This window comes from Emydura macquarii, unplaced genomic scaffold, assembly GCF_026122565.2.
Source record: "Emydura macquarii macquarii isolate MOO-44397 ecotype Brisbane River unplaced genomic scaffold, CSIRO-AGI_Emac_v2 contig_369, whole genome shotgun sequence".
Lineage (NCBI taxonomy): Eukaryota > Metazoa > Chordata > Testudines > Chelidae > Emydura > Emydura macquarii.
In genome coordinates, this window is record NW_027130506.1 from 10,805,037 (window position 1) to 10,830,908 (window position 25,872).

The window sequence follows — 25,872 nt, forward strand, 5'->3', positions numbered from 1 at the left end:
TTAAAGTACCTCTTCATACACAATTACCTTCAATGGTTAAACATAAATAATCCGTTTCCACAATTAGCAAGATCCCTACACCTGAGAGGAGAAAACAATAAAATATCTGATGTCTTTTATAGAAAAAAGAGCAAGCAGCTAAATTGAATATACTTCAATATGTTTTGAACTGATTGATAATTCATTAGTTCCCTAACTTCATGATATTGCTATAATTAACCTTGCATCCTCAAAAGGAACAAAATATTGCACTGGATTTTAGGATTTGTCAGACATATTACATTATTACATATCTTCACTTACACAACCAAACCAACAAAAAGCAAAGTACTAGTTCACTTATTTAAAATTATTTTTCCTCACATACTTTGGCTCATTCATATTCAGAACTTTTCCTTCTGCAGTGATCAAAGTCCTAGGTGGCATCTCTTTCACTTTTTGCCCTCTTTAATTAAAAAAAAAGAGAGAGAGAGAGAGAAAACAAAGTTTTATTGTCACAGTCTTATCCTTTTGTGAAGCAGCAAAGAAAGAATGAAGAAACATGTCAGCAAGTTCAGTGAGATCTAGTTTTTTTATTTTAAAATGACAAGCTCCTATAGTAACAACACCAGTTACGCAATGTGTCTTTTTGCACTAGAAAATGTATTATAAGCTGCCAGTGAAGGTGAACAAACAATTTTCAGCAAACCTTTTTTTATTCATTGAGTTTAACTTTTTTCCTTTTCACAGAATGTCTATGAGCAGACTGCAATTTCCTCAGATTTGTCTGATATGTATATATATATTTTTCCCAAAAATGTTAATAAATGGATTGATCTCAAATATTTGAAATGTGAGGGGTGCTGCTTGTTGTGATTTTTCACATAAAGCATGCAGTCTCATTACTATTATCTGCTGGCATTTCTGATGCAAATAGTAGTGGATGTGAATTTAAAATGGGTTTCCACAAATGCTTATGCATGAAACTTTGACATTTGCTTTCAGGGAACATTTTGTGCTAATCAAACTTGACTAGTCAAATGTTTGCAGGAAGTAAACACAGAAATGGAGAGAGTAGGACCAAAGTGAATCCATGTAAATATTTGAACAATCATCTGATGGTGATGGCAGTTGGGTGGGGAGGAGGAGTTGTGTTTGTTTGTTTTTTGGAGCATGTTTGCTGTTCTCTTCCTTCAAGAATTATCATAATACAAATCTATGATAAAGTCAAGGTCTCCTACAACCTTCCCTTCCCTATCCCACCAGTCAGTAGTGAAATTGTACCTTGCCCTTTGATTAGCGCAATGAACAAGCCACCCTTAGTACTTTTGACCAAACCAATCCATGCTAAAATAGAGTTCAGATCTCCATCATTAATATTTTGCTTGATAATTTTTAAGATGCCTACATAATTAATAGATATTTTTGTTGCTTTTAGCTAGAAATCTGGGTGATATGACAGGGAAGAATTTGATTCTCTCTCATGGAAAAAATAATCTAACTAGATATTCTTTAAAAGTATCATATTGTAAATATCACTTTCTTTTAGTCCATGTGACAGAGTGGAGGGTGATAAACCCCTCAGCTGTCTCTGTCGCCCCTAACCCAGAGGGCTTCAGGTCAGCAGAGCCGAGAACTAAAAGTGGAGCAGGCAACAGCTGACCCCACTGATTAGGCTAAACCAGAGCCCTGACTAATGAGGCAAAGGGGAAACAGCTGGCTACCTTGCCAGGGAGGGTATATAGGCCAGCTCAGGAAACCAGGAAAAGGGATAGGTGTGGCTAAGCAGGGGATGGACAGAGACACAATCTGCCCGCTGGCCAGGAGGAGCAAGCAGCTCTGAGCTTCTGAAGCCCTGGAGTGCCTGGGACAGGAACTGGGGAACTGACTGTGTCACTGTAAATAAATGAGCATGGGGGACTGCAATGCAGATGGCTGAGAGCCCTTTGTAAAGGGGGGGGAACCCTGATGGCTAAGAGGGCCCAGCCACATGGCATGCTACAGTCCACAACATTCAATATTCACCTTCCTGATGTGGTTTATATATAAAATGTAATGAATTAGTAAAAATCCTAAAGAAAACAGGAAGTTGTTTAAACTGCTGCCTTCAAATTAAATAATTATCATCTATTTTATGAAAAGAGAGAAAAAGGTAGTGTAGGAAGATGATTCTGGAGAAGGCTGATTAAGTGATAGGTAATACTGGAAAAAAGGCCATCCAAATCTTCAAAATTGCAACAGATTAATTAATCTTGCTACTACACTAGGAATTTAACTTCAGGAGTGAAAAATTAAAGTACAAGACTAAAGGAAATTTTAAGTAACTAGAGGAACAATGGGAATAAGATTATGGAACTTAAACTGGATCAGGAAAACAAGAATGTAAAAAAAAATGTAATGACAATGAGGATTGGAAGAACAGATGTAAGTATTAGAAGTACCTACTGGAATGATTAAATAATTACAATTTACATTTGCAGTCCACCTTTCATCCAGAAGAACAAAGTGATTTGGCATCCAATCTCACAGTCTAATCTGAGCATCCATATCCTTAGTCTCATGCTTTGGGACACCATCCAGGCATTTACTCTTAAAGTGTGTAGATCCATTTACAGAATCAGACCCTATTTATATACACAGTGAGATTCTCATCCCTGCTCCAGCCCCTCTATCTAGTGTCTAACAGCCAGGGGTCAGATGGGAGGTTTCCCTCAGCACAGGCACAGTGGATGGGAGCCATAAGGCTTCCCTCCTGAAGACCCCTTTGCAAGTCTGTGCGTAGGGAGTGTGCCAGGAAAAAGGCTGGAGGAGTGAGGTGAGTGTTTGTGATGAGGCCATAGCATACGTTGCAGATTTTCTGGGCAGTGCTGCTGCTCATATGTCAGCCTGGGGATGCTGCTATAATTTAGACAGGCCTAATTGTCTAAATTACTCTGGGGCCCTCTCTAGCTCCTGTAATCACCCATGATCAAAGGTAGCTTCAAATCACTATATCCCTCAATACTCCCTGGTTATGACAATCTTATTCAGTGTGTATATGAGTGACTTCAGCCAGTAGTGAAATGAAACATGACATTAGTGTAGGACAGGAAGGATTCATCATCTCATTGAAACTCCATGAGAAATTAAAAAAGGCAGAGTATAATTATTCAAACTGGAATTTGGACTAGACACTGGAGTTAATACTCAAAAATGCCACTGATTTTGTAATGAGAAGTGATCAGGACTTATTACTTATCCAAAAGACGGTATTTCCAGCACCAACAGAGTGCCTCTAACACTATCCTGGGGCATCGATTCAACATTGCCTCAGTAGGAAAAGTATTACCCAATGAAAATCAACAGTGCTTTCTACAGAATCTAAATTTTCCTTGGAGATCTCCCAAGTACTGATTAAACCCAACCATCTTTAGCATTAGATGTCACAGAATCATACCCCATGGTAGCATAGTTTCAAGTCATAAGAAAGTGCTTTTGATATCTTTCAATGAATATTAGTGTAAATACCGTGGCCAACATTTTCAACGATGCCAAAGGCTAGATTCCTAAATCCATACACAGATTCCTAAATAAGTGGCCTGATTTTCAGAAAAGCTGAGCACCCCAACCCCATGGAAGTTATGAGGAGCTGAAGGTGCTCAGCTCATTTGAGAAGCAGGTTCAGGTACCTACATATGAATTTAGGACCCTGACTTTGGGCACCCAGATTTGAAAAGGCTGGCCTATAGCTATAAAAAATCTAGTAAAATATCCGTACATTGGTTTCAGTTTATGTGGCATTCCAATGGCATCCTAAAAAACAAACAAAAAGTTGCATGACTTTTCAGGGACCATGCATTTTAAGATTGTTCCCCTGACCCAAATAGCACATCCCATCTGCAGGATCTTCTTACTCAAGGACCAATATCCATGTTGAAATGTGCATGGAATTTAGTAAGTCATATGGAAAAGGCGTATGAAGTTCTTCTTCTGCAAAAATTCTGCAGAATGGCCCTTGAGGCATTTACACAGTGTTGCATCCCACATAGTAAATGCTTTTAAATAGCAGAAGTAAGCACTCAAGTGCAATGAATATAGTAGTTAGATGACAGAACACTGAACTTTCTAAAATATATAAACTGGGGCTGTATACAGAAACAACCAATTAAAATAAAAAAAGCTTATTTGAGAAAAACAAAGTATCAGGTATCATGAAAAAATTATAGATACTGAAACAAACAAAAGTGAACAATGTACAGAGTATATAATTCATTTAGGCAGAATTGAGAATTAAACACCCAACTCTCACAGGACTTTCACTGAGATTTGGGTGACTATTTGGACTTTATGCCTTTGAAAATTTCCCCCTTAATCAATTTAGGGCATATATAAAAAATCAAGATCTACCTTATATTTTCTTTAGCTCTGCGTTTTTCTTCAAGATGTCTATGAGCTTCTATTCTAGACTCTGGAGTATAAGGTGTGGGTTCCTCCCAAAAAGCTCTGTCCTCCTCATCATCGTTATCTATTTTCCATTCTTGGTATTCCTTTCCTGTTTCTTTCTGCTGGTGATTTTCTTGATCTTCTAGAGGATCGGGGCTAGAAAAGAGTACACAGAATGGTATTCCTTGAAATGTGGAAAATGTAGCAGTGCTTGGCAATGGATCCTGAAGCAATTTTGTCCTCAACCCAATTTATATAGCAGTATAATTAATTATCACTCTACCATTACCAGAATATTCTATAAGACTCAGGGTAGTTTATCTAACTGTTTTGTCTTTCCCTTAATGTTTCATTTACATTTCTTGTTAATTTTCTTTGAAGTAGCTGCACTCAAAAATGGCAATATGTGGTTCCATCTTGTCATCTTGACTTTTGCTCATGACTCAAGTCTATGGCAGACCAAGGAACAGAACACAGCTTTCCTAACACCCAGTCCTGTGCTTAAACCATTAGATCTTCAGATTTCCTTCAATTCTTCTGCATGACAACTCCAGCATATGCATGGATACTGATTAAGTCAAAGACACACATCTAAGAGCTATAAGTACCCTGTTTAGCATTAGTAATTCATTGGATGTGTCTTGTTGATTGATTTCTTGGATGAGACTCAATGACTCATTAACGTGAACCATATAAATCTTCTAACCTTAATTACATCAGATAGCTATAAAGATGACATTACAGCAAAGATAACCTTGGAGGAGCATAATTTTTCAGTACAGAAAAGCAGAGAATTTTATTAAAGTACTAAAACAACAGAATAGCTCAAAGGAAAGAATGAAAAACAGGGAATTTCTATTGGGAATGCAAGTCCTCAGCCAGAATATGTCTCATTGGATCAAGCAAGAAATGGTCACCCAGATTCCTCAATGATGGTCAACCTTATAAAAACCTAGATAGACAAATAATGACAGCTAAAGAGCCTGTACATAGTCTGGGGAGAGGTGTGAGATGTATACGTAAATATATGAAGAAAAGGAGTGCATTAAGTGAAACAGAAAGATAATGAGACACATGAGAAGACACACAAGACACATGAGAAGATTCAGAACAATATTAGGAAAATTGGGGGGAACTGTGAATAAAAACAATATGAAGAAATAGGGAGACTGTATGAGATGGGAAGTAATCCTGGAGAGAAAATACTTGCAAAATAAAGCAATAATGCTTCCAAGATCTGACCAATGACTGAATAGCAACTATAGCCAAGCGACAGATTATGTTTTCAAGTATTGATAATCTTCTCTAGAGCCTAAACCACTATAAGCTTCAGAACTTTTGGATCTATGAGAGGTGAACATTGAAGTTTTGACTGAATTATCATTTATATGCCCAAATTTCCACAATAATGTCTCCAGGAAACACAAGACACTAAACTACTACCCATAAAAAAGATGAATGGCAACTGGACTGGAAACATTCTTTTATAAAAAGTTCTCACTCTAAACAGGCTTTCCACCATCTAGCTCCATCTAATTTAGGAAAACTCCTTCCAGGGTCTGAATAGTTTTAGGGCTACAAAGTAAACTGGGTTCAGGAAACAAAAATCAATAGGGTTTTCCATATCAAAAGATTCCCAACCCTCTGTTTTATTCTTACTGGCAAATAATATTAAAGGAAATAGAATTATAGACAGATGTCAGAGTTCTCTAAATCCACTGGAAATTGATTTCTTTGTAAATAAGAATTTCTTTGTATCTTTTTTGGGGAACAACCCCAATTAAGTTGCCTCAGCCACTGTATACGGCAACACAGCAATTAAAGGATTCATGGCAAAAATAGTGTTCTCCAGTCTGCAAGATGGTGATCAGTTCTGCTCTCCTATTGCGGGGATCGGTGCATGAAGAGGGTAAACTATAAGAGGTGAGATCAGTAATGAAGATAAACATACACAATAAAAGAGTAAAGTACACCAAGTAATTATTATTTCCTCAAGAAAAGAAATGCCTTATCAAAAACAAAGAAAAGGACTCATATCATTTTACATACATGGTGTTGTTGATGTCTGTGTACCAAAATCCATCAAGTCCATGTTTAGATTCTTTTTGTTTTTCTTTCTTCTTTTCCAGCTTTTCTTGTATTTTTTTTAGGGCCTCTTCTTTTTCTCTGGCCCTTTTGAGAAGGTAAGCCTGTTCCTGTTCTCTAATTTTCTTCTCCACCTCTCGATAGTTCTGCAATGCCTGAATCCTCTCAGAACGTTCTATTTCTTTACTATCCAACCACTTCTCAAAAAAGCAAAACACAAATAATAAAAAAAATATAAAACTGACAACATTTTAAAACCTTACACACAAATCAATAAATCCATCAAGAATTAGATTAATTTTGATTATATCACCTTTACTATAAAAATGAAGAATTTACAAGACTTCCAATAACTTCTTAGTATTATGTAAATTAGGCTACAACAGAAACATTTATGATTGTAATTAATATGTTATTCATCCTGGCAGAGTACCTTGAACTGAATCAATGTCAGTGTCATACTACTGAAAATACTGCAAACACCTGTGTATGTGCCGACTTTTTCTGATATGGTAGCTAGGCAGGGATAAAGGCTCCACTTATATATGATTCAGTATGGCCCGCAAGCCCCACACAGGAGAAGGGAATTGACCCCAGAGAGATACTGGTCTCCAGGGTGCCAGAAAAGGAGCTCAAATTCTGAAGCCAGTAATGTTTAAGCCTGGATGAGGGATGGGGCACATCTTCAGCCACCGAAGGACTTAGCTAGAAACTCTAAGAGGGGCCAGTATCTGATTGCTGGAAGTCCTCTGGTTAACTCCTGAACTTATATGTGGATTGTAATGACTTTTCACCTGGAAACTGTTGGTCATGTGTAGGGAGGTCTGCTTATATTTATTTTATCATGTATGGGAGTCTACACTCGAATTCTGCTGTTGCTTAGAGTACCCATCTCATATGTGTTGTGATCCAATTCCCATTTACATCAGTTATAATCTTTCTACTGACTTCAATAGGCTTTTACAGAAGTTTTTAATTTCTAGTACTATCAATCCAAGACCTTTCTCAGGCATGAAAATCAGCTAGAAATATACTGTTCTTTTACAAAAAAAAAAAAAAAAAAAAAATTAGAGCCCTATAGTTCATTTTACCTCCTCAGAGTTAGAAGTCTCTGAAAAGAAAAATAAGGACTTAATTCAAAGATCTCTGATAAAAAAAACCATAAAAGTTAACAAATATATTTTGGCTAAGTCATATTAGAAAGAACTGCATTATTTATCAAGCTCACTTCTCCTTTATGGGAGAATTTAATTTCCTATGGGCAACAAGTAGGACATTCCTATCACAAGCATTTATTTTGTTTTGCATTAGTGTGTTCAGAGAACAATTCTGATGCCCAGCATTAAGGAGGAATGTATCACTTTTAGATATTCATTTGGACCTAAATCCATTAAAAAAACACATACTTTTAATTGATGAAGAGTTGCCACCACAAACCGTCTGTAACCCTCAAACTCAGTGCATGGATTCCCCACCAGAAAGAGTTCTTTAAGATGTATGTTCTGATTTAGGACTTTAATACTGGACAGTTCTCCAATGAAATTTGCTGTCAGGTCAAGCTTCTGCAGTTCTTCACACCCTGTATGGAAAAATATATTCTTATTCACCTTGCATATCACACACACACACTTGGGGACAACTTGATATCTCTATCTCATTTACACAAATACACACACCATACATTGCTTCTCATAACCAGAGCAGAGAGAATAATTCACAACTAATTATTTTGATTTTTGTCTAAATTTTTTCCTTTTGTATTTCATTTAGTTTCCTTTTGAGACAAATGTTTTAAATGTGTGTGAAATGGGAAAAGTTTCAGTAAAATTCACAATTCATGAAAAAATTGTGTAAAAAGTGTTGCTAGTTGGATTATTGTTAAAACTTTTTGTGATACCTTTATTCAGATGCACATTTAGAGATGGGCTGGTTGTGACTGGTTACAAAAGTCACACGGCATTGGTTCCTGTTCCTCGATTGGCTGAACTTGCCCAGTGTGGTTACAAGATTGGAAGCCATTCTGACTCATTTTCTCAGAGGGAGATGCTAAATTTTATGTGCCCTATCTAAGGCAGTCAGAAAAAAGCTCCTAATGGTCATAGCAGGGAGTGGAGCTATCAGTATCCTTTGAGGCTCGCATAGTTTCTAATTTCAGAATAAACTGTTTAGTGTCGAAAATACACACACACACACGCACATCAAATCTAAGTAAAGTTGGACTTCTGTCACAACTTATGGATTCATTAATAATCATGCATATTTTAATTTATCACTGATTTTCAACATTGCTATTTTGTTTGAGGGAGCTGGCATGAAAGTGCAAATGTTGGTGAACAGTTGAACAAACTTCACTGAGACGGAAAAAAATCTTCATTGTAAATTGAAACTCTGGACTGTATAATAAAAAGTTCACAGAAAACAGTATCGTGATTTTGGGCTGGTTTATACTTACCTCGCGATTTGGTGGTAGTCGACAGGCATTACACAAACTACTCTGTGTAGTTTGCGTAACTCGCGTCGACTGCTCTGCTTCCCTTCTGCGTGCTGTTCACACTGCGCTGTGCTTCTTGAGGGGGTGGATTTATTCAGTCGACTTCCTGATCGAGTGAGTGGGTCTAAACTGACCGCTCAATCGATCCAGAAAGATCGATCCGGCAGCGGCGAATTTGCCGCTGTTAATATAAACATAGCCACAGTGAACCAGAACAGTGTAATATCAGTGGGAACTTCAAATCCCCAATGGGCCATGAGGTTCCCTCCTCCACTGTCCTTGCTGACTACAATAAATATGGATAAAACTATTATTTTAGGTATGGATGAAACTAAATTATTTGAATTGTACGGGGGGGAAGAGGTTCCCAGAATCCCCTTTCACTATGATCACCCCAGGACAGAATCACAACCCTCACTGTAAGAGTAAAAATACAAGCTCAGTTATTGTGCTCATCATTATAACCAAATCTAAAGAAGGTAACTAATACTTCCTTGTGAATCTATTATTTGACCAGCATTTTGTGTGTGATGGAGCTGAAAGAGAACAAACAACTTAATAATGATTTATTCGGGGATTAAAGTAGCCAAAATATTTGCTTCCTCCCAAAGGTTCTAATTTGTAAGTAAATGACAAATCACATTAATAAATATTGCAGCTGGAAAGAGGAGCTTAAAATTTTCAGGAATAAAGTACATACAAGTTTGCTAAACTTGTAATTTACTACCTATTTCTTCAACTTTTCCAGACTTTAACTTATTTGAGAAACTTTGTTTCCATTTTTTATCTTTTAAGCTATCCTCTTTTTCTAGTTTGTTGATTTTTTTCCTCAGAAGACAGAAGTTGAAATCTTTATATCCCTTTGTCACTTTATCCTTTCCACAAAAAGTGGCCATACAATAGCGACTGGACTACTGGAAATCAACACAGGGAAGATCTAAAAACAGAGGTGAGTCTAGTGATATAGCATGTATTTATAGGCAATGTTATGGCTTAGAATTTGATCTTGTAACATAGAAGAATCATAGAATCATAGAAGATTAGAGTTGGAAGGGACCTCAAGAGGTCATCTACTCCAACCCCTTTCTCAAAGCAGGAGTAACCTCAGCTAAATCATCCCAGCCAGGGCTTTGTCAAGCCACAGCTTAATTCTCTGAAGATGGAGATTCCACCACCTCCCTAGGTAATCCATTCCAGCTTCACCACCCTCCTAGTGAAAAACTTTTTCCTAATGTCCAACCTAGACCAACCCAACTGCAATTTGAGACCATTGCTTCTTATTCTACCATCTACTACCATTGAGAACAGCCTAGTTCCATCCTCCCTGGAACTCTCTTTCAGGTAGTTAAAGGCTGCTATCAAATCCCTCCTCATTCTTCTCTTTTGCAGACTAAGACATGCTGAATATCATCAATACTCAAGGAGGTTAATAAGTAGAGGCATGTGATCTGGGAGATGAATACCCTTAAATAAGTACAGGTGGGGATAAGATAGACCAATGTTCATGTAATAATGGAAAAGAATCTCCTGAAATGTTCCATAAACCACTCCAAAGGGAAAAGGTCAGCATGTGTGGTCTATAAGCATGGAAGTCCTACTTGTGTGAGACTCAGTTGATTGCTGAAGTGAAGAAGTCTGCTGAGATGATAAAGCCTTTTACAGCTTGTGTAGGATTTTAAAAGCCACATTGCTCTAATTACTCTGTTTCAGTAATATATATACCTTTTTGGCAAGCACATACCAATACCATATGGGTGATCCATGCTCAGGATTGGCTTTGGGATTCCCACTATGCAAGATATTAAAGAATAAAGCTGACACAATTGCCTACTTTGGAAAAGTGGGTTCAAGGAAGAGTGAAAGCTGAAATGTTTTAGTGAATCTCTACAAAGTCATGAACAGAAACTATAGGGTAAATATCATATGTACTAGCTACCTGTAACAACAGACAAAAAATGCACTTCTGTTGGTGGGTATATTTGATAATCTACATTCTCCTTTACTTTAATACTCCACACTAGTGTTTCAGTATGAAAAGGGAAAAGATTATATTAAAATCTTACCTTCCAAATTTTCAATTCTTTCAATGTTGTTCAAAGCTAAATTTAAATATTCAAGCTTCTTTAGTTTGCTTGCATTTTCTGCAATAAAACATATGTATTTTTATTTCAATTCTATCTGCAAAGAAAGGCATAACATTTTTAACTCTGCACATAATTTAATTTCTTTCAGAAATACATTAAACAATAAAATTAAATGGGAGATTCACAACAGAATAAATATAAAAATATAGCAAATATTGACATTTTAATGCAATAGAAGAAATTGCTTTGGACAGAAAACAAAATATTTATCCTGGAGAATGGAATAACAATCAAACAGCAAAGACAATGAAGACAGACATCTATTCAGAAATAAGCTGTTTAATCATTCAAAGATTAAAGGCTTGGTCCAAAGGCCCATTGAAGAAATGGAGAGATTCCCATTCACTTCAAAAAGCTGTGGAACAGGCCCATACTGCCCTCTCCTGCTCTCTGAAATTAGTGTGAGTTTTGTCATTGACTTCAATAGGAGCAAGATTGACCCCCCTTAACCTATATGAAAATACTTTTCAGGATGTTTCTTGTTTGTAGGGTTTTGAAAGATCAATATAACCCACTTACAGAATGCAGAAACCCATATTATATCCTACCTGGAAGAATTAAGATTGTTTGTAAATAATTCCTGGGCCTGCTCCTTTAGGTAACATAACCATGATTACCTTACCATTTCGATTTTGTTCATAAAATGACATGAAAACAAACTGCTAAGAAACTGGTCTGGAAAGCTGCCTTTTGCCATTTCTTTTGTAGCATCTCAACTTGCTGAGATGGCTACACTTGAGGCTTCCAAAGCTCTTTATTTAGATTTGTGATGCTGCGGGCTATGGGGGAGGAAGTTAGGAAACATGGAATGAGATTTTCTCCTGGGATTAAGTTCATGTCCATAACTAAACAGAAGTGACTATTCATGGATACTCACAAACACCTACTGCCCACTTCCTTTTGTAAATTTACCAATGTCCTGGAAATAAATCAGTCACAAGAATATACAATTTTGCTAAAAATAATAATGGTGAACACAGTAGGAATTATATTCTAACTGGGCTACTTGTCTTCTATGAGACTGAAAACTAACCCTGCAAAGAGCACCATCATTTTGTAAAACAAAAGGTCCTGTCATTTCACTATTGAGTTTTGTAATTGCTGTACTTGGTCATTTGCTAAAATACGTACGAAAGTAAATGCTAGAATGCTGATGACACTAGACTCCCAGCATGTGCCCAGACAGATGGTGCTCTGAAAGCAGTTTAGCTCTATCAGTTTAAGAATAAAAACTGGAGAATCACGCAGAAATTAGAAGTATAGCATCCTGCCGACCTGGAGATGATCATTCTATGTGTCAAAAGCATTCGCAGCACAGATGCACATGCTAATGTCAGGGTGTGTGTTTTATATTGATTTCAAGGCCATAACTGAGAATTTCTTTCCTTCACCCTAAATGAAGTTCCATTTAGGTGAGAGAGAAGTTGCAACAGCCCTCTGGAGACATTCTTTGTGGTTAAGTATCACGTAATCCCTGTAGGTCATTTGTATTACCTAGGATGTTCTTTTTAAACTGCAGAGTACTGCATTTCACTGAGTACACTCTGTGCAGGAGAGAGATTCTGTCTGAGTTCACAGAAGACAATGGAGCAGAGAGCATTTTTATAAACTAAACCTAGAAAGAAATGCACTAGATAAAAAGATTATTAAATCAGTATAGTGGGACTGCCAGTCAAGCAGTAGAGTATCCCACAAGCCCTTTTCCCCCTTGCTGGGCATCCCCCAAATGACTGTTCAAGATAGCTAATCAAGATAAATTAACAACCTGGGTCCCAGGACATAATTCTTTTCTCCACAAACAATTGTAATTAGGAGGTCAGCCAAATATGTCTTTGTCCTATGAGAATGTCTGGCAATCCTTATTTGTGGGAAATAACAGTGATAATGCCAGATACAAGAAAGGGAAAGAAGAAAAGAAATAGACCCAGACATAAATTTTACCATACCAATCTCAGAAAAGAGGGAAAGAAAAAAGCAAAAGCAATGGCTTTTTAATATCTATGTGATATGTATCTAAGCCTCTCCTGGTGGTGGACTTATTAGGTCAGTGTAGTGGTCGACTTACATTGGTGGGAGCAACGTTGTAGTGTAGACATTACAGAGTTAGGTTGACATAAGCTGCCTTACCTCGACCTAACTCTGTAGCGCAGACCAAGCCTGAGATGGGTCCAGAAGGTTAGCAAGATCAAGTGGTAGAGTTTACTCATCATCACATTGGTGATTTTCACTTAAGAAAGGGAGGTTGGAAACAGTATGGTAGCTAGCAAGTTCATTGGCCAGGAGTGCTGGTTTCTTGAGAACCAGCTAGATCTGTTTTAGGGTGCTGGACAGGTTTCTCTGATGATTTTGTTCCATAGTCATGTGAATGTTTCACCTCTTTCATGTGTTAGGTAAATGATTTTCTTGGGAGTCAGGTGCACTGTAGCAGAAGCTCTATCTGGAAATCACATGCACTCCCATCTCCTAGTGGTCTACATTAAGTTAATTAAAGAATAAATGTGCATCTTATTAAAAATGAGATTTCTTGCAAGGAGCTGTTTGACAACTGATGCGTTGTAAGATAATGAATTGAAAGAGTACTGTGTTACCCCACACTAACCTACCCGAAATGTGAGAGCTAAATAAATCCTTGCAAGAGTGGAGCACAGCAACAATCAGGATGAGATCCTCACCATCCCTGCTCTGCCCTCTTGATGCACTAAAGCAGCATAACAGAGCCCTAAAAGCCCAGATTCTGGCTGGGGGATGATTATCGCAGCATAGGCATTGCAGGAAAATACCTGTAAGGCTGCCCTCTAAAGACCCCATCACATGAAGGGTCCTCTGAAGACCCCATGGGGGCATGCTAAAGGGGGAGTGAGGGTGGGAAGAGTATGTCAGGTGAAGGGCCACAATACACAGCACAGAAGAGATCCATGCAGTGCTGCAGACCACAGGGCAGCCTGGGAAAGCTACTGTAATTTAGGTCCACAGGTCTGTCCAAGTTACTCTGGGAGCCTCTGTAGCCCTTACAGCAGCCCAGGATCAGGAGGGCACAACTCTGTCTTTCTTAAAGTAAACTTGAACGGTTTCCTCAAAGAAAGAAAGAAAGAAAGCTTACAAGACACATGCAAATCACCTCTGATTAGTGACTTGCTTTTGTGGCTTCCTATCCCTCAACCGTCACCTATATACTTTCTATTTAGATTCTAAGCTTTTCCAGCCAAGGACTTTGGTTTATATTTGTCTGTAAAGGGCCTAGTAAACATTTGAAGCTATTTCTGTTACAACAGATTCTCTATAGGTCCAGGTCCACAATACCCAAGTCTAGTGTAGTTTCATATTCTTCTGTAGGATGCTTATGGGCGGTATTTTGCCACTCATTTGCAAAGAATTGTTCTTCTTGATGAATGTGAATTTCGCTATAAAACATATGAAGGAATTCTTATAAGAAACAACATTTTTCTCTCACACATGCTAAAAGCGAACTCTGTGTACACCTCTAAGTATTAACATACTCTGAGGTCTCTTATCAATTAGGGAAGAAACAGGTGGGAGGCAAAGCAGTTATTTTTAGGATTGTACTTTAAATGGAGGATTTCTTGGCATCTGTGTAGAGTGTGCTAGTTCCCTGATACTGTAATTCACAGTGTGTATCAGAGTGTTTGCTTTATTCATCACAAGAAAGATGTAAAAAATAAATCTTTAGCAAAATAAGTTAACTGATCCAGGCCTTTTTATTTATCAACTTTTTCTAAAATATAAGATCATTTCAGACCCATATACTGTTGCTAACGCTTAACCGTTCTCTCTTTCAGCAATTAGGACCCACTCCTGTGAGATGCTGGGTATCTTAACTCCTTCTTAAAACAATAGGAGTTTAGCGTGCTCAGAATTTTTCAGGATTGAGACATTTACTCATTCACTTGTTACTCATTTATTTACACTCCCTTCAGCTCAAAATCTTATGGCCATTTTCTTGATCTCAGATACAGACATGTAACTCAGCTTAAAAACTATGATAAAACACTTACCAATTTTTGGAATCAGGTTATTTTGAAGATAGAGGATTTTTAAATTTGGACATAATTTGTCAATGTATTCTAGCTTTTCTATTTCCTGCTGATGCAAGGAGATTTCTTCCAGTGAAAAAAGTTCACGGTTATTATGCTCTGCACGTTGTCTAAGAAGATCTTCAGTGACTGCAAGAAACATCACCGTTTACCAAAAAATTCCCTCCGTAAAGTCAGTTTCCATTAGTCTACTTGTAATCTACTAAGGAAGTTAATTAAATCTTTTCTTCATCCTTAATAAACAGACATTCAACACAAACATTATAAAAATACCTACCACTACAAAATTAGCAAGAAACATGATGCTTCGGCACATTCTGCCATGAAAGCTATTACTGTATGTATCAAATTGACATTATCTTTGACACAAAAGAAACACTGAAGTTGGCAGTCTTCCCTGGGAGCAAAATTTGATCCTCCCATAAATTGGCACAAGGCCCATTGTCTTCAGTATAGGCCAGACTGTGGACTGATTTGTGCAGTTGTGCAAAGGAGTAAGGAAGGGGGTGTCGTATGCTCCCTTACTCCCCTGTGCCAGCTACTCAGATCGCAGGTGGCAATATGGGGGTGGCATACAGCCTCTGTGTGGGTGCTATGTCATTCTCTCCCTACCCTCCTCCACTGCACGAGTGAGCAAAAATTGGCAAGATTGGTGTTAGGAGTGGACCAAGCCATGGCTCCCCACCAAGTCAATGAGCTGGATAGCATAACTATGCTGGCATGCCAGATTAAGTATGCTGTGCCAGGTAAAGGGCTGGTGCAGAGAACTTCCCCCATGGCACAGGGGGAAACCAGGTGGTATACTCTGACTCTGAATCACATCTGCTACCTGGATTGCTCCTGGGGCACTGCAACATCATATTGCTTCTTGTCTGTGGCAACCGACTGATCCCTGTTTGTTTTAACAGCTTATGTTATGGCCACATTAGTGGTAGGTGCATGCAAATTACAGTCTCAGTACTGAAGGCATTAGTATATTGGCCTCTTTTTTTTTTTTGTTTGATCTTCATCTGAAAATTGTACTAGAAAAGCTTTTATCTTTTTAATACACATTAGCACAAGCACTTTCCAAAAGAGAATCTATAATAAAATGAAGAAAAAAGTAAGGTATTAGGAAAAAAGCAAGAGTGGCTCAGAAAGAATGGGGAAATTGCACGTATGTACTACAATACATGTGAGAGCGAGCCCCCTGCCCTATCTATGTCTAAATATCGCGGATTCTTTCTGCATAAAATCTCTAGGCTATGGCTTTTCCTATTCATCCACACAACTAAAACTCTTGTTCAGGCTCTTACTGTCTCAAGTTCTGATTACTGCAACATCCTTTTCTTTGGCCTTGACAAATACAATTCTGCCTTGCCCAGATCCATTCAAAATGCTGCAGCAAAGATCATTTTCATAGCCTGACTCTTTGACCCCATTTTCCTCCTTGAAATTCCTCTTTAAAACTCTCTTTTTCCATGGTGCATACAAAAAACCTGACAAAGGTTAGGCTACTGATGTGCTGAGACCACTATCATGCTGACCAATGGTGTATCATTGTTTCCTTGTATTCCCCCGACCGTATATATCCATTTGTTGCCTCTTGTCTTAAACACAGATTGTAAGCTCTTTGGGGCAGGGATCATCTTTTTGTTCTGTGTTTGCACAGCGTCTAGCACAATTGGGGTTTGCTCAATGAATGGGACTCCTACGCACTACTATAATACAAATAAATAATAATGTTGACTCTAACATACAGGGAGGCCTGAAACTGGAGAAGACTGAGTGGGCTAGCAGATAGGATGGAACAAAATTGAGATTTGAATAATTGTAGGGTAATTTTGAATTGGTTTTAGGCATGGCTAGAAAACCAGTGAAGATGACAGAAGACGATGGCAATATGGGTCCAATTCCTATAGTAAGAGTGGACTGCTAGCTGTAGCACACAGGATCCCCTGAAGTTTAAAGGGTATGCATTTGGAGAGACCGAGGAAAGGCAATATTGTAATAGCCAAGATCAGAAGATTATGGCATAGACAAATATATCAACAGAGGTATGGTCAAATTAAGAGAGGGGAAAGATATAAAGCCTCTTCTAAAAATAAAAAGTGAAAAAGAAAGATTCAGATCAAGAGAGGTGAATGCTGGAAATGAGCCTGATTCTCCACTGCTTTGTATATTGTATAGTTACTCTTAACTTGGTAGCATTTTACACTCACTGCACAAGTGTAAATGACTACACAAAGTTCCAGGCAATGGAGAATTGGGCCTACTGACTTCCTGATCCTCTCGGAGAGATTGATAATATCAAAAATCACCCTGAAATCAAAAATAGAGAGACCTATGTGCAGAGGCAATTAGCTCACTAATGTCCCAGAAGAAAAGCAGTCTCAGTACTGTAAAAAAGCTGAAAGACAAACTGAAGCTAGTAAAAGTATTGATCAGACAAACAAAAGAAAAACATTTTCCCTAGAACCTTAATAATGTCAGGGAGATTGGAAATTGGATGGTAGTTAGAAATGGAGGGTTTTATTCTGAAAAGGGTGACACCAGGCAAAGATCCAGCGGTGTTAGTGAGTGATGGTGTCAATAGGCAGGAGGTGACAATTGATCCTAGAGGTGGTTAAGAGTGGGGTTCCAGCAATGAGGCTTTCATTCATATAGGAGAAGACATCAGGGAGAGCTGTGAGGAAGCTTAAAGAAATCGAGGCAGGTGTTGGACTGCAGGTAGATCAAAAGACAATGAGAAGCCTGGATTTAAGGCAGCAGTAAACTTTTCAAACATTATTTTAAGACTGAAAATACCATATGCTCAGAAGATGAAGCCACTCTACTTCAAAGAGTAACGTCTTCTCTCAGGGTGCATCAGCCAACTTCATACAGAGATGTTGCTTTCCAAAGCACTAGTTTAGCCCAGCAGGGGATTGTCAGCACAACAGCAGTGGCAATATACAATTAAAATAGATTAAGAGAAAGTGGAAAATCACAGAGTAATGGAAAACCCTGAAATCTGTAATCTCCCAGTGTCCCTGTTCCTAATTGGTCTATATCAAGTGTACCCGGGTACCGCCTTTCAGTTTGCACCATTTTACCTCTCAGAAATTGTGATCTCATAACAGAGAATCACTTTTAATGTCATAGAATCATAGAAAGGTAGGACTGGAAGGGACCTCGAGAGGTTATCTAGTCCAGTCCTCTGCACTTATGGCAGGACTAAGTATTGTCTAGATGATCCCTGACAGGTGTTTGTCTAACCTGCTCTTAAAAATCTCCAATGATGGATATTTCACAGCCTCCATAAGCAATTTATTCCAGTGCTTAATTACCCAGACAGTTCAGAAATTTTTCCTAATGCCCAATCTAAACCTCCCTGGCTGCAATTAAAACCCCATTGCTCCTTGTCCTGTCCTCAGAGGTTAAGGAGAACATTTTTTCTCCCTCATCCTCATAACAACCTCTTATGTACTTGAAAACTGTTATCATGTACTTTCTCAGTCTTCTAGTCTCCAGACTAAACAACCCAATTTTTTCAATCTTCCCTCACAGGTCATGTTTTCTAGACCTTTAATCATTTTTGTTGCTCTTCTCTGGACTTTCTCCAATTTGTCCACATCTTTCCTGAAATGTGGCACCCAGAACTGCACACAATACTCCAGTTGAGGCCTAATCAGCACGGAGTAGAGGGTAAGAATTACGTCTCGTGTCTTGCTTACAACATTCCTGCTAATAAATCCCAGAATGATGTTTGCTTTTTTTTGCTAATGTTACACTGTTGATTCAAATTTAGCTTGTGATCCACTATGAACTCCAGATCTCTTTCTGCAGTACTCCTTCCTAGGAGTCATTTCCCATTTTGTATGTGTGCAACTGATTTTTCCTTCCTAAGTGGAGTACTGTGCATTTGTCTTTGTTGAATGTCATCCTATTTACTTCAGACCATTTCACGGTTTGGCCAGAACATTTTGAATTTTAATCCTATATTTGCAACCCCTCCCAGCTTTATATTATCCACAAGCTTTATAAGCGTACTCTTTGTCACTTTATAAGGCCTGGTCTACATTGCCAGCGAAATTTGGCAGCAGTCGATGGGAGTTACGCAAGCTATGCAGAGTAGAATGCGTAACTCCCGTTGACTTTGTAACTTCCATTTAGTGCGCCGTCTCCACTGTGCTGCGCCGATGGGAAATGCGTACTGGTCGATGCAGCGCTACGCTTTTTAGGTAGGTGGTTTTATTAAATCAACTTCCGGATCGATTGAGCGGGTCTTCACTTCCACTCAATCAATCCGGATAAATCGATCTGATGGCGGCAAATTTGCCACCGTCAGTGTAGACATACCCTCAATCATTGATGAAATATTGAACAGAACCAAACCCAGAACTGATCCCAGAAGGACCCCATTCAATATGCCCTTCTAGCTTGACTGTGAACCACTGATGACTATTCTCTGGAAAGAGTTTTCCAACCACGTATGCACTCCACCTAGTCTGTTTATGAGAAGGGCATGCAATACAGTATCAGAAGCCTTACTAAAGTCAAGATACACTGCTTCCCCCTATTCATAAGGCTTACCCTGTCAAAGAAAGCTATCAGGTTGGTTTGACACGATTTGTTCTTGACAAATCCATGCTGGCTGTTACTTATCACATTATTATCATCTAGGTGTTTGCAAATTGATTGCTTAATTATTTGTTCCATTATCTTTCTGGATACTGAAGTTAAGCTGACTAGTCTGTAATTCCCCAGGTTGTCCTTATTCCTCTTTTTACAGATTGGCACTATATTTGCCCTTTTCCAGGCCACTGGAATCTCTCCTGTCTTCCATGACTTTTCAAAGATAATCACTAATGGGTCAGATATCTCCTCAGTCAGTTCCTTATGTATCTGTAGAATGTTTTCTTGTTATCCTTCATGTCTCTAGCTAGTTTAATCTCATTTTATGCTTTGGCCTTTCTAATTTTGTCCTTACATACTTGTGTTATTTGTTTATATTCATTCTTTGTAATTTGACCTTGTTTCCACTTTTTATAGGACTCTTTTTTGAGTTCAGATAATTGAAGATCTCCTGGTTAAGCCAGGCTGGTGTCTTGCCATGCTTCCTATCTTTCCTATGCAGTGGGATAGTTTGCTCTGGTGCCCTTAATAATGTCTTTTTGAAAAACTGCCAACTCTCTTGAACTGTTTTTCCTCTTAGACTTGCTTCCCATGGGAACTTACCTACCAACTCCCTGAGTTTGCTAAAGTCTGCCTTCTTGAAATCCATGTCAGTCACTTTGAATACCAAACGCTAGTACTAAATACATGGACTGGAACCTATCTCAGGCTGTTTAAATGAATTAATGATAACAATTTACTTTGCCTATTTTTATTTATGATTTTTAAATCATGATGTAGTACTGAGTATTTGTGGTTTGGAAGAGACGTTTAAAAAGTCAGCATCACGTCTTTAGGCCACAACATGTACATTCCTTCCCCCACCCTCAAAGTTCTTATACTAGCAAATGTCCTTGTGGACATACGGTTTGATTTTCTGAAACGGACCACTTTTGCTGAACAACAGAGGAAAAGATGGCTAAAAAAGCAAACAAAGATGAACAGCTTTGGGGTGTGGGGGTGGGTAGGCTGGGGATGTGGGGAAGGGTAGTGGCTGGAGGGATGAGGGGAAAAGGAGGAGGCTGGGGTGGGTAGTGGCTGTGGGGATGGAAAAAGGGGGAAGCTGGTGGAAGGGGGAGGCTGGCGGTGGGGAAAGGGAGACTGGAGCTGGGAGAAGGAGGCGGGGGTAGTGGCTGGGAGGATGAGGGGGAAAAGAGGGTGGCTGCAGGGAAGGGGGAGGCTGGGGTGGATAGTGGCTGGGAGGGTAGAGTTAAAGGGGGAGGCTGGCGGGGATCCTGGGGACTCGGTAGGGTCCGGGCCCCGCTCCCCAGCAGCGGGACGGCGCTTGAGGACACTCACTCCGCACCATGGCCCGACTCGTAGAGCGGCTTCACGGCCCCTGCGCTGCTCCCGCCGCCGCCGCCATTCCCAGACGCCAGCGGCAACCATGGCAACCGGCCTGAGCGAGCGGCCCGCAGAGCCGGGGCGGGGCCGCTCTGCCTCCCGCGCCAGGCCGGCGGGCGGCAGGGAGAGCCGGGAGATTTGGAGCCGGTCCCACCACGGGAACCTCCTGCGCTGCCCGTCCCCCAGGGCCAGGGCTAGAGCCAGAGCCAGAGCCCAGCCCGGCCCTCTACGTGGCGGCCCTGTGCGGGCTGCGGCGCGGTGCTAGCGCCTTTCGCTCGTGCGGCATTTTTAAATTGATCATCACTCATGCTGCCTTCCGCTGCTCTGTGTGTGTGTGTCTGTCTGTGTGCTCGCTCCCCCAGCTCTAGGTGCTCGCTTCCCCAGCTCTGGGTCGGTCGGTCTGTCTGTCTGTCTGCTCGCTCCCCCAGCTCTGGGTCGGTCTGTCTGTCTGCTCGCTCCCCCCGCTCTGGGTCGGTCTGTCTGTCTGCTCGCTTCCCCAGCTCTGGGTCGGTCTGTCTGTCTGTCTGTCTGTCTGCTCGCTCCCCCAGCTCTGGGTCGGTCTGTCTGTCTGCTCGCTCCCCCAGCTCTGGGTCGGTCGGTCTGTCTGTCTGCTCGCTCCCCCCGCTCTGGGTCTGTCTGTCTGCTCGCTCCCCCAGCTCTGTGCAGGGTCCAGTTGCCCAGCAGGGAGCCCACCCGCCCTGACACTGACATTCTGGTCACTTTCAGGGCTGCTGTTATTTCAGGTTCCCTCTCTGGCTCCAGCCCCGCAGGGCGGGTGGGGGGCTCCCAGTTGGAGTCCAAGAGCAGCCAGCAAACTGAGCAGAAAGTCCGTTTTACGGCCGGTAGGCTCCCTGCTGGGAAACTGAGCCCCTGGCTGGACTCACGGTTGGAGCTGTCAGCCCCAGTCCCGGCAGGGGGGCTGGATTCCAGCTGTGAGCCCTGCATGGTGCTGACAGCTCCCATCTGTCAGCCCCAGGGTGTGGGGCGGGGGGGGGACTCCCACTGTGAGACCCAGGCCAGGCTGACCCCAACAGGCAATATGAGTAATGCAGCGTCTACACAGACACGGTGTCGCCCTAACTACATTGACCTAAGTGCTACGCCTCTCGCGGAGATGGAGTCATTAAGTCACTGTAGTGGGTGATTTACATCAGTGGGAGCGCCATTATAGTGTAGACACTTAGGGCTGGTCTAGCAAGACAAAAGTCAGCTTTTGTCCAGAAAACGGTGGAGGTGTACAGACTAAAATGCTTCTCTCACTGAAGTATGTCCCCTGCTATGCGGACATAATAAAACCTCAACAAGAGGAATAGGGCTTATGTCAGCCTAGTTAGGGTGATGCACTGTCAAGGTAGACACTGTGTCCCTTACATCAGCTGTGGGGCTGTCATTCTTGTCAATTTTATGGCTGGAGTGGTGAAATTGACAAGAAAGCCCCCCAGGAGCTGAGCAGCTGGTCTCTGCTCCTGGCTGAGAGTGGAACAAGAGTGGAGGCACTTCTGCACCAGCTCCCCACAGTGAACAGGGGCAGCCTTGTAAATTTTACAGGGGAACCAGAGGGGAGAAACCCTGGGTGGCTGAGCCCTGAAATTGACAAGGCTGCCCAGCTCCCAATGGGGAGTGAACAGGGGAGGTGGCAAGAAGCTGGGACAGCTGGACCCCACTCCCCAGGGACGAGAAGCCCTGGGCAGCTTCACCCTGGGAACAGGTATGGGAGAAGCCCCAGGCAGCCTCCCCCCTCTGCTGGCAGGGAATGGGTCAGGGAAAAACCGGGGATGGCTCCTGGTGGAGAAGGGGGAGTGGGAGGACAGCCCAAAGGGAGCCCAGGAGCCTGTGGTGTTCCCAGAAGAGACCTGAGAGACCCCGGGCTCTCAGCTCCCCACACTGTCCCTCTTAGGTCAGTGGAAGTGCTCCTGGTGAGGATGCACTCCACTGACCCAAGGAGAGTGTGGACATCAGCCACTGCTGTAATTACTGTGGTCGACCTATGTTAGGCAACTTATTTTTTTAGTGTAGACAAGGCCTTACAGAGTTAGGCTGATATAAGTTGCTGTAGACCAGGCCTAAAGGAAGGGGCTGTGGCATAGGGCCTGGCCAACTGTAAATTCAAGTTTCTTCTCATTGGTATTTATTTTTCTATGCAGATCACAATGTTTTCTCTCAAGCAGGGCCTCACTTCTCTGCCCAGAAGGCAAGCTACTATAATTCCCCCATTTTGTAAAGGCAGTAAGTAAAGGTTGCATCGGGTCACTTCAGGAAGTACTGGGACTAGAACCCAGGCCTCTAATAACAGTGCTAAAAGTTCTTTATTTAGCAACACTACCTTTAAGGAGTACCAACCTCTATGGACCTGTGTAACCCACAGTGTAACTCACAAGTGGCTTGCTGGGGATATTACAGTGTTAGGTAAGGCTACTGCGCAGCCTTAAAACCTCCACTCTGAAGGAGGTGAGATAAGGGTCTCTGCCCAGAGACCAGTGGCAGCTGGAGTAGAGACCTGGGTGGACACTCCTGGAATGGACCACAGAGGGGGTAATACAAGTATAGTTACCCTGAAACTATTCTATTCTAACCACTAGACAACCATTATTCTAACCACTAGACCACACTGTGCTCCTAGAGCCAGGAATCTTGATATGCACTATCGCTCTGTGTCCCACTGACAACATGGGTCATATGGCCCCGTCTAGAAACTGGTCAACACATAAAATGACATCCAAATTCTGCAACCACCCAGGCTTTTAGTTCAAGTGGTAAAGGTCTGTGATGTGGATTTGAAGGTTTTGGGTTCACACCTTACTTAGGACTCATATGGGGAAAAATAGCATGAGCTCATGGAATTAAATGACTATCTACACTGCAAACTTATCAGGAACCTTTGTATTATTGGCAGATTCACAGAAGCCAAGAACTTTGTCAACTGTAGAGATTGAACTGACCCTGTTTCTTGAGAGATGCTGGTAGTGCAGTGTATGTGGGAAACCTGCCCTACTGCTGCTTTGTAAACTGAGGATTTCCAGGTGACCAAGTCAGCGCCTTCCACTAGCAATAAATCCACACAGTTTTTGTAACCTGTAGTAAGATTACAGGCAATTTATTTGTAAATATGCAAATTCACTCACTAAATACTTTGCATATAATGATACACATAGAGCTGCACAAAACTTGGCAGCTATGCAGCTTTCTAATATTACATTTTGTTTATATAAGCACCCGGGTAAGAGAAAAGGGGACACTGATTTAAAAGTTCTATATTCTATGTTTTTCCATAACTAATGAGATATGAGGAGGATGGCAGTAGATTACACATATGTACTTTATCTTCCTTTGTTCTCCTCATCTATCTGGCCCCACAACTAATAAATCCACATATAGGACAAAGAAATATATAGTTATATGGCACCATCTGGTGGTGCAAGGTGCATTTTACAGAGCCATAAAGATGGAAAGAGCCTGCCTTGGACCATGCTCTGCTGTGCAAGATTGTTCCCTTAGTTTTTTTCCTTCTCTCCTGCTGTTTATCATACCCACTTGTTGCATCTTGTTTTATGTTTGATTGTAAGCTCTTTGGGACAGGAACTTTTTATGTGTGTGTGTTTGTATGCGACCTAGCACAACAGGTTTCTGATTTTAATTAGGGCCTTATTGGTACTCACATACTAATAATAACAATAATATAATAAATAATAATGAATAGGGTTTTGTCCAGTCTTCTTTCAGTATCCCAAGCAATAGGGTTCTCTCTCTTCCCTTTGGTGGCTACTCCATAACAATCAGAAAGAGCAGATCAACACAGCTTGTTTTAAATGTTTTTTACTATATTGTAGACAATGTAAATGTTACACAGAATCTTCTAAATTATCTGACCAGCCCTCATCTTGGCATATCTAACATTTTGCAAGCATTCTACCTGACGCTCAGAGCCACATTATCCATTAGGAACAATAGGCACAGTGCCTAGGGCCTACGAAACTTTCAGGGCCTACGAAAAAAAATGTATATATAATTTTTTATTTTTATTTAAAAAACTATTTATTAATAGCTTAAAATCAAATTAGTTATTTCGGCCGGGGGGCCTATGAAGGCAAGTGTGCCTCGGGCCAACAAAGGTCTTAAAACAGCCCTGCTGATGCTTCAGAAGAAAGAAAAAGAAAATCCACAATGAATCTGGCTAATTTACAATCCAGGAAAGGAAATGTTTCCTTCCTGATTTTCCTGTAGGAATTTTATGCCTAGAAGCATAAGGTTTGCTCAATGCCCATGTTGATGTCACAGATTAGGCAGAAAGGAGATGTCAAACTTTGCTTTTTTAGTTGGTGAGTGATGCAAATGAACAAAAGTGCAAGAATTAAATCAACCATGAAGTGAAACTCTGATCCCATTGAAGTGAATGGCAAAACCCCCTTTGATTTCAGTGGGGCCAAGATTCTACTCCTAGACCATACTAACCCTCACATAAACTCTCGGTATATTTTCTGTTGGCAGTCTTAGAGACAGCAAAGTGATGTCAAGGCATTTTTATCCTGGAGGAGGTGCTCTGAGCTCAGCTATCTAAGTTTTTCATAACCTTGGTGAACTCTAGGGCTCACACAGGTGACGGCCTGGCAGGTGCATATCAGCATATGACATGGTAGACATAATTAGAGGTAGAATTTTGTTTGGTTCTGGTCGGCAGGGGACCATAAAAGGGGGCTTGCGAAGGGATGTTCCAGAGGGAATG

General features: G+C 40.7%; 1 protein-coding gene across 1 annotated transcript in view; it reads right to left on the reverse strand.

The window, feature by feature from the left end:
* The window catches only part of DNAAF11 (dynein axonemal assembly factor 11), a 42,875-nt gene extending 21,718 nt beyond the window's left edge, over positions 1 to 21,157 (reverse strand). Inside the window, exons 1-7 of the mRNA XM_067530378.1 lie at positions 21,108 to 21,157; positions 15,135 to 15,302; positions 11,041 to 11,118; positions 7,893 to 8,065; positions 6,451 to 6,686; positions 4,366 to 4,557; positions 368 to 445 (exon numbers count right to left, since the gene is read on the reverse strand). Coding sequence (XP_067386479.1) covers positions 368 to 445; positions 4,366 to 4,557; positions 6,451 to 6,686; positions 7,893 to 8,065; positions 11,041 to 11,118; positions 15,135 to 15,302; positions 21,108 to 21,117 — 935 coding nt within the window. The 5' untranslated portion in view covers positions 21,118 to 21,157. The remainder of the gene's footprint in view (positions 1 to 367; positions 446 to 4,365; positions 4,558 to 6,450; positions 6,687 to 7,892; positions 8,066 to 11,040; positions 11,119 to 15,134; positions 15,303 to 21,107) is intronic.
* Positions 21,158 to 25,872: the final 4,715 nt, after the last annotated feature.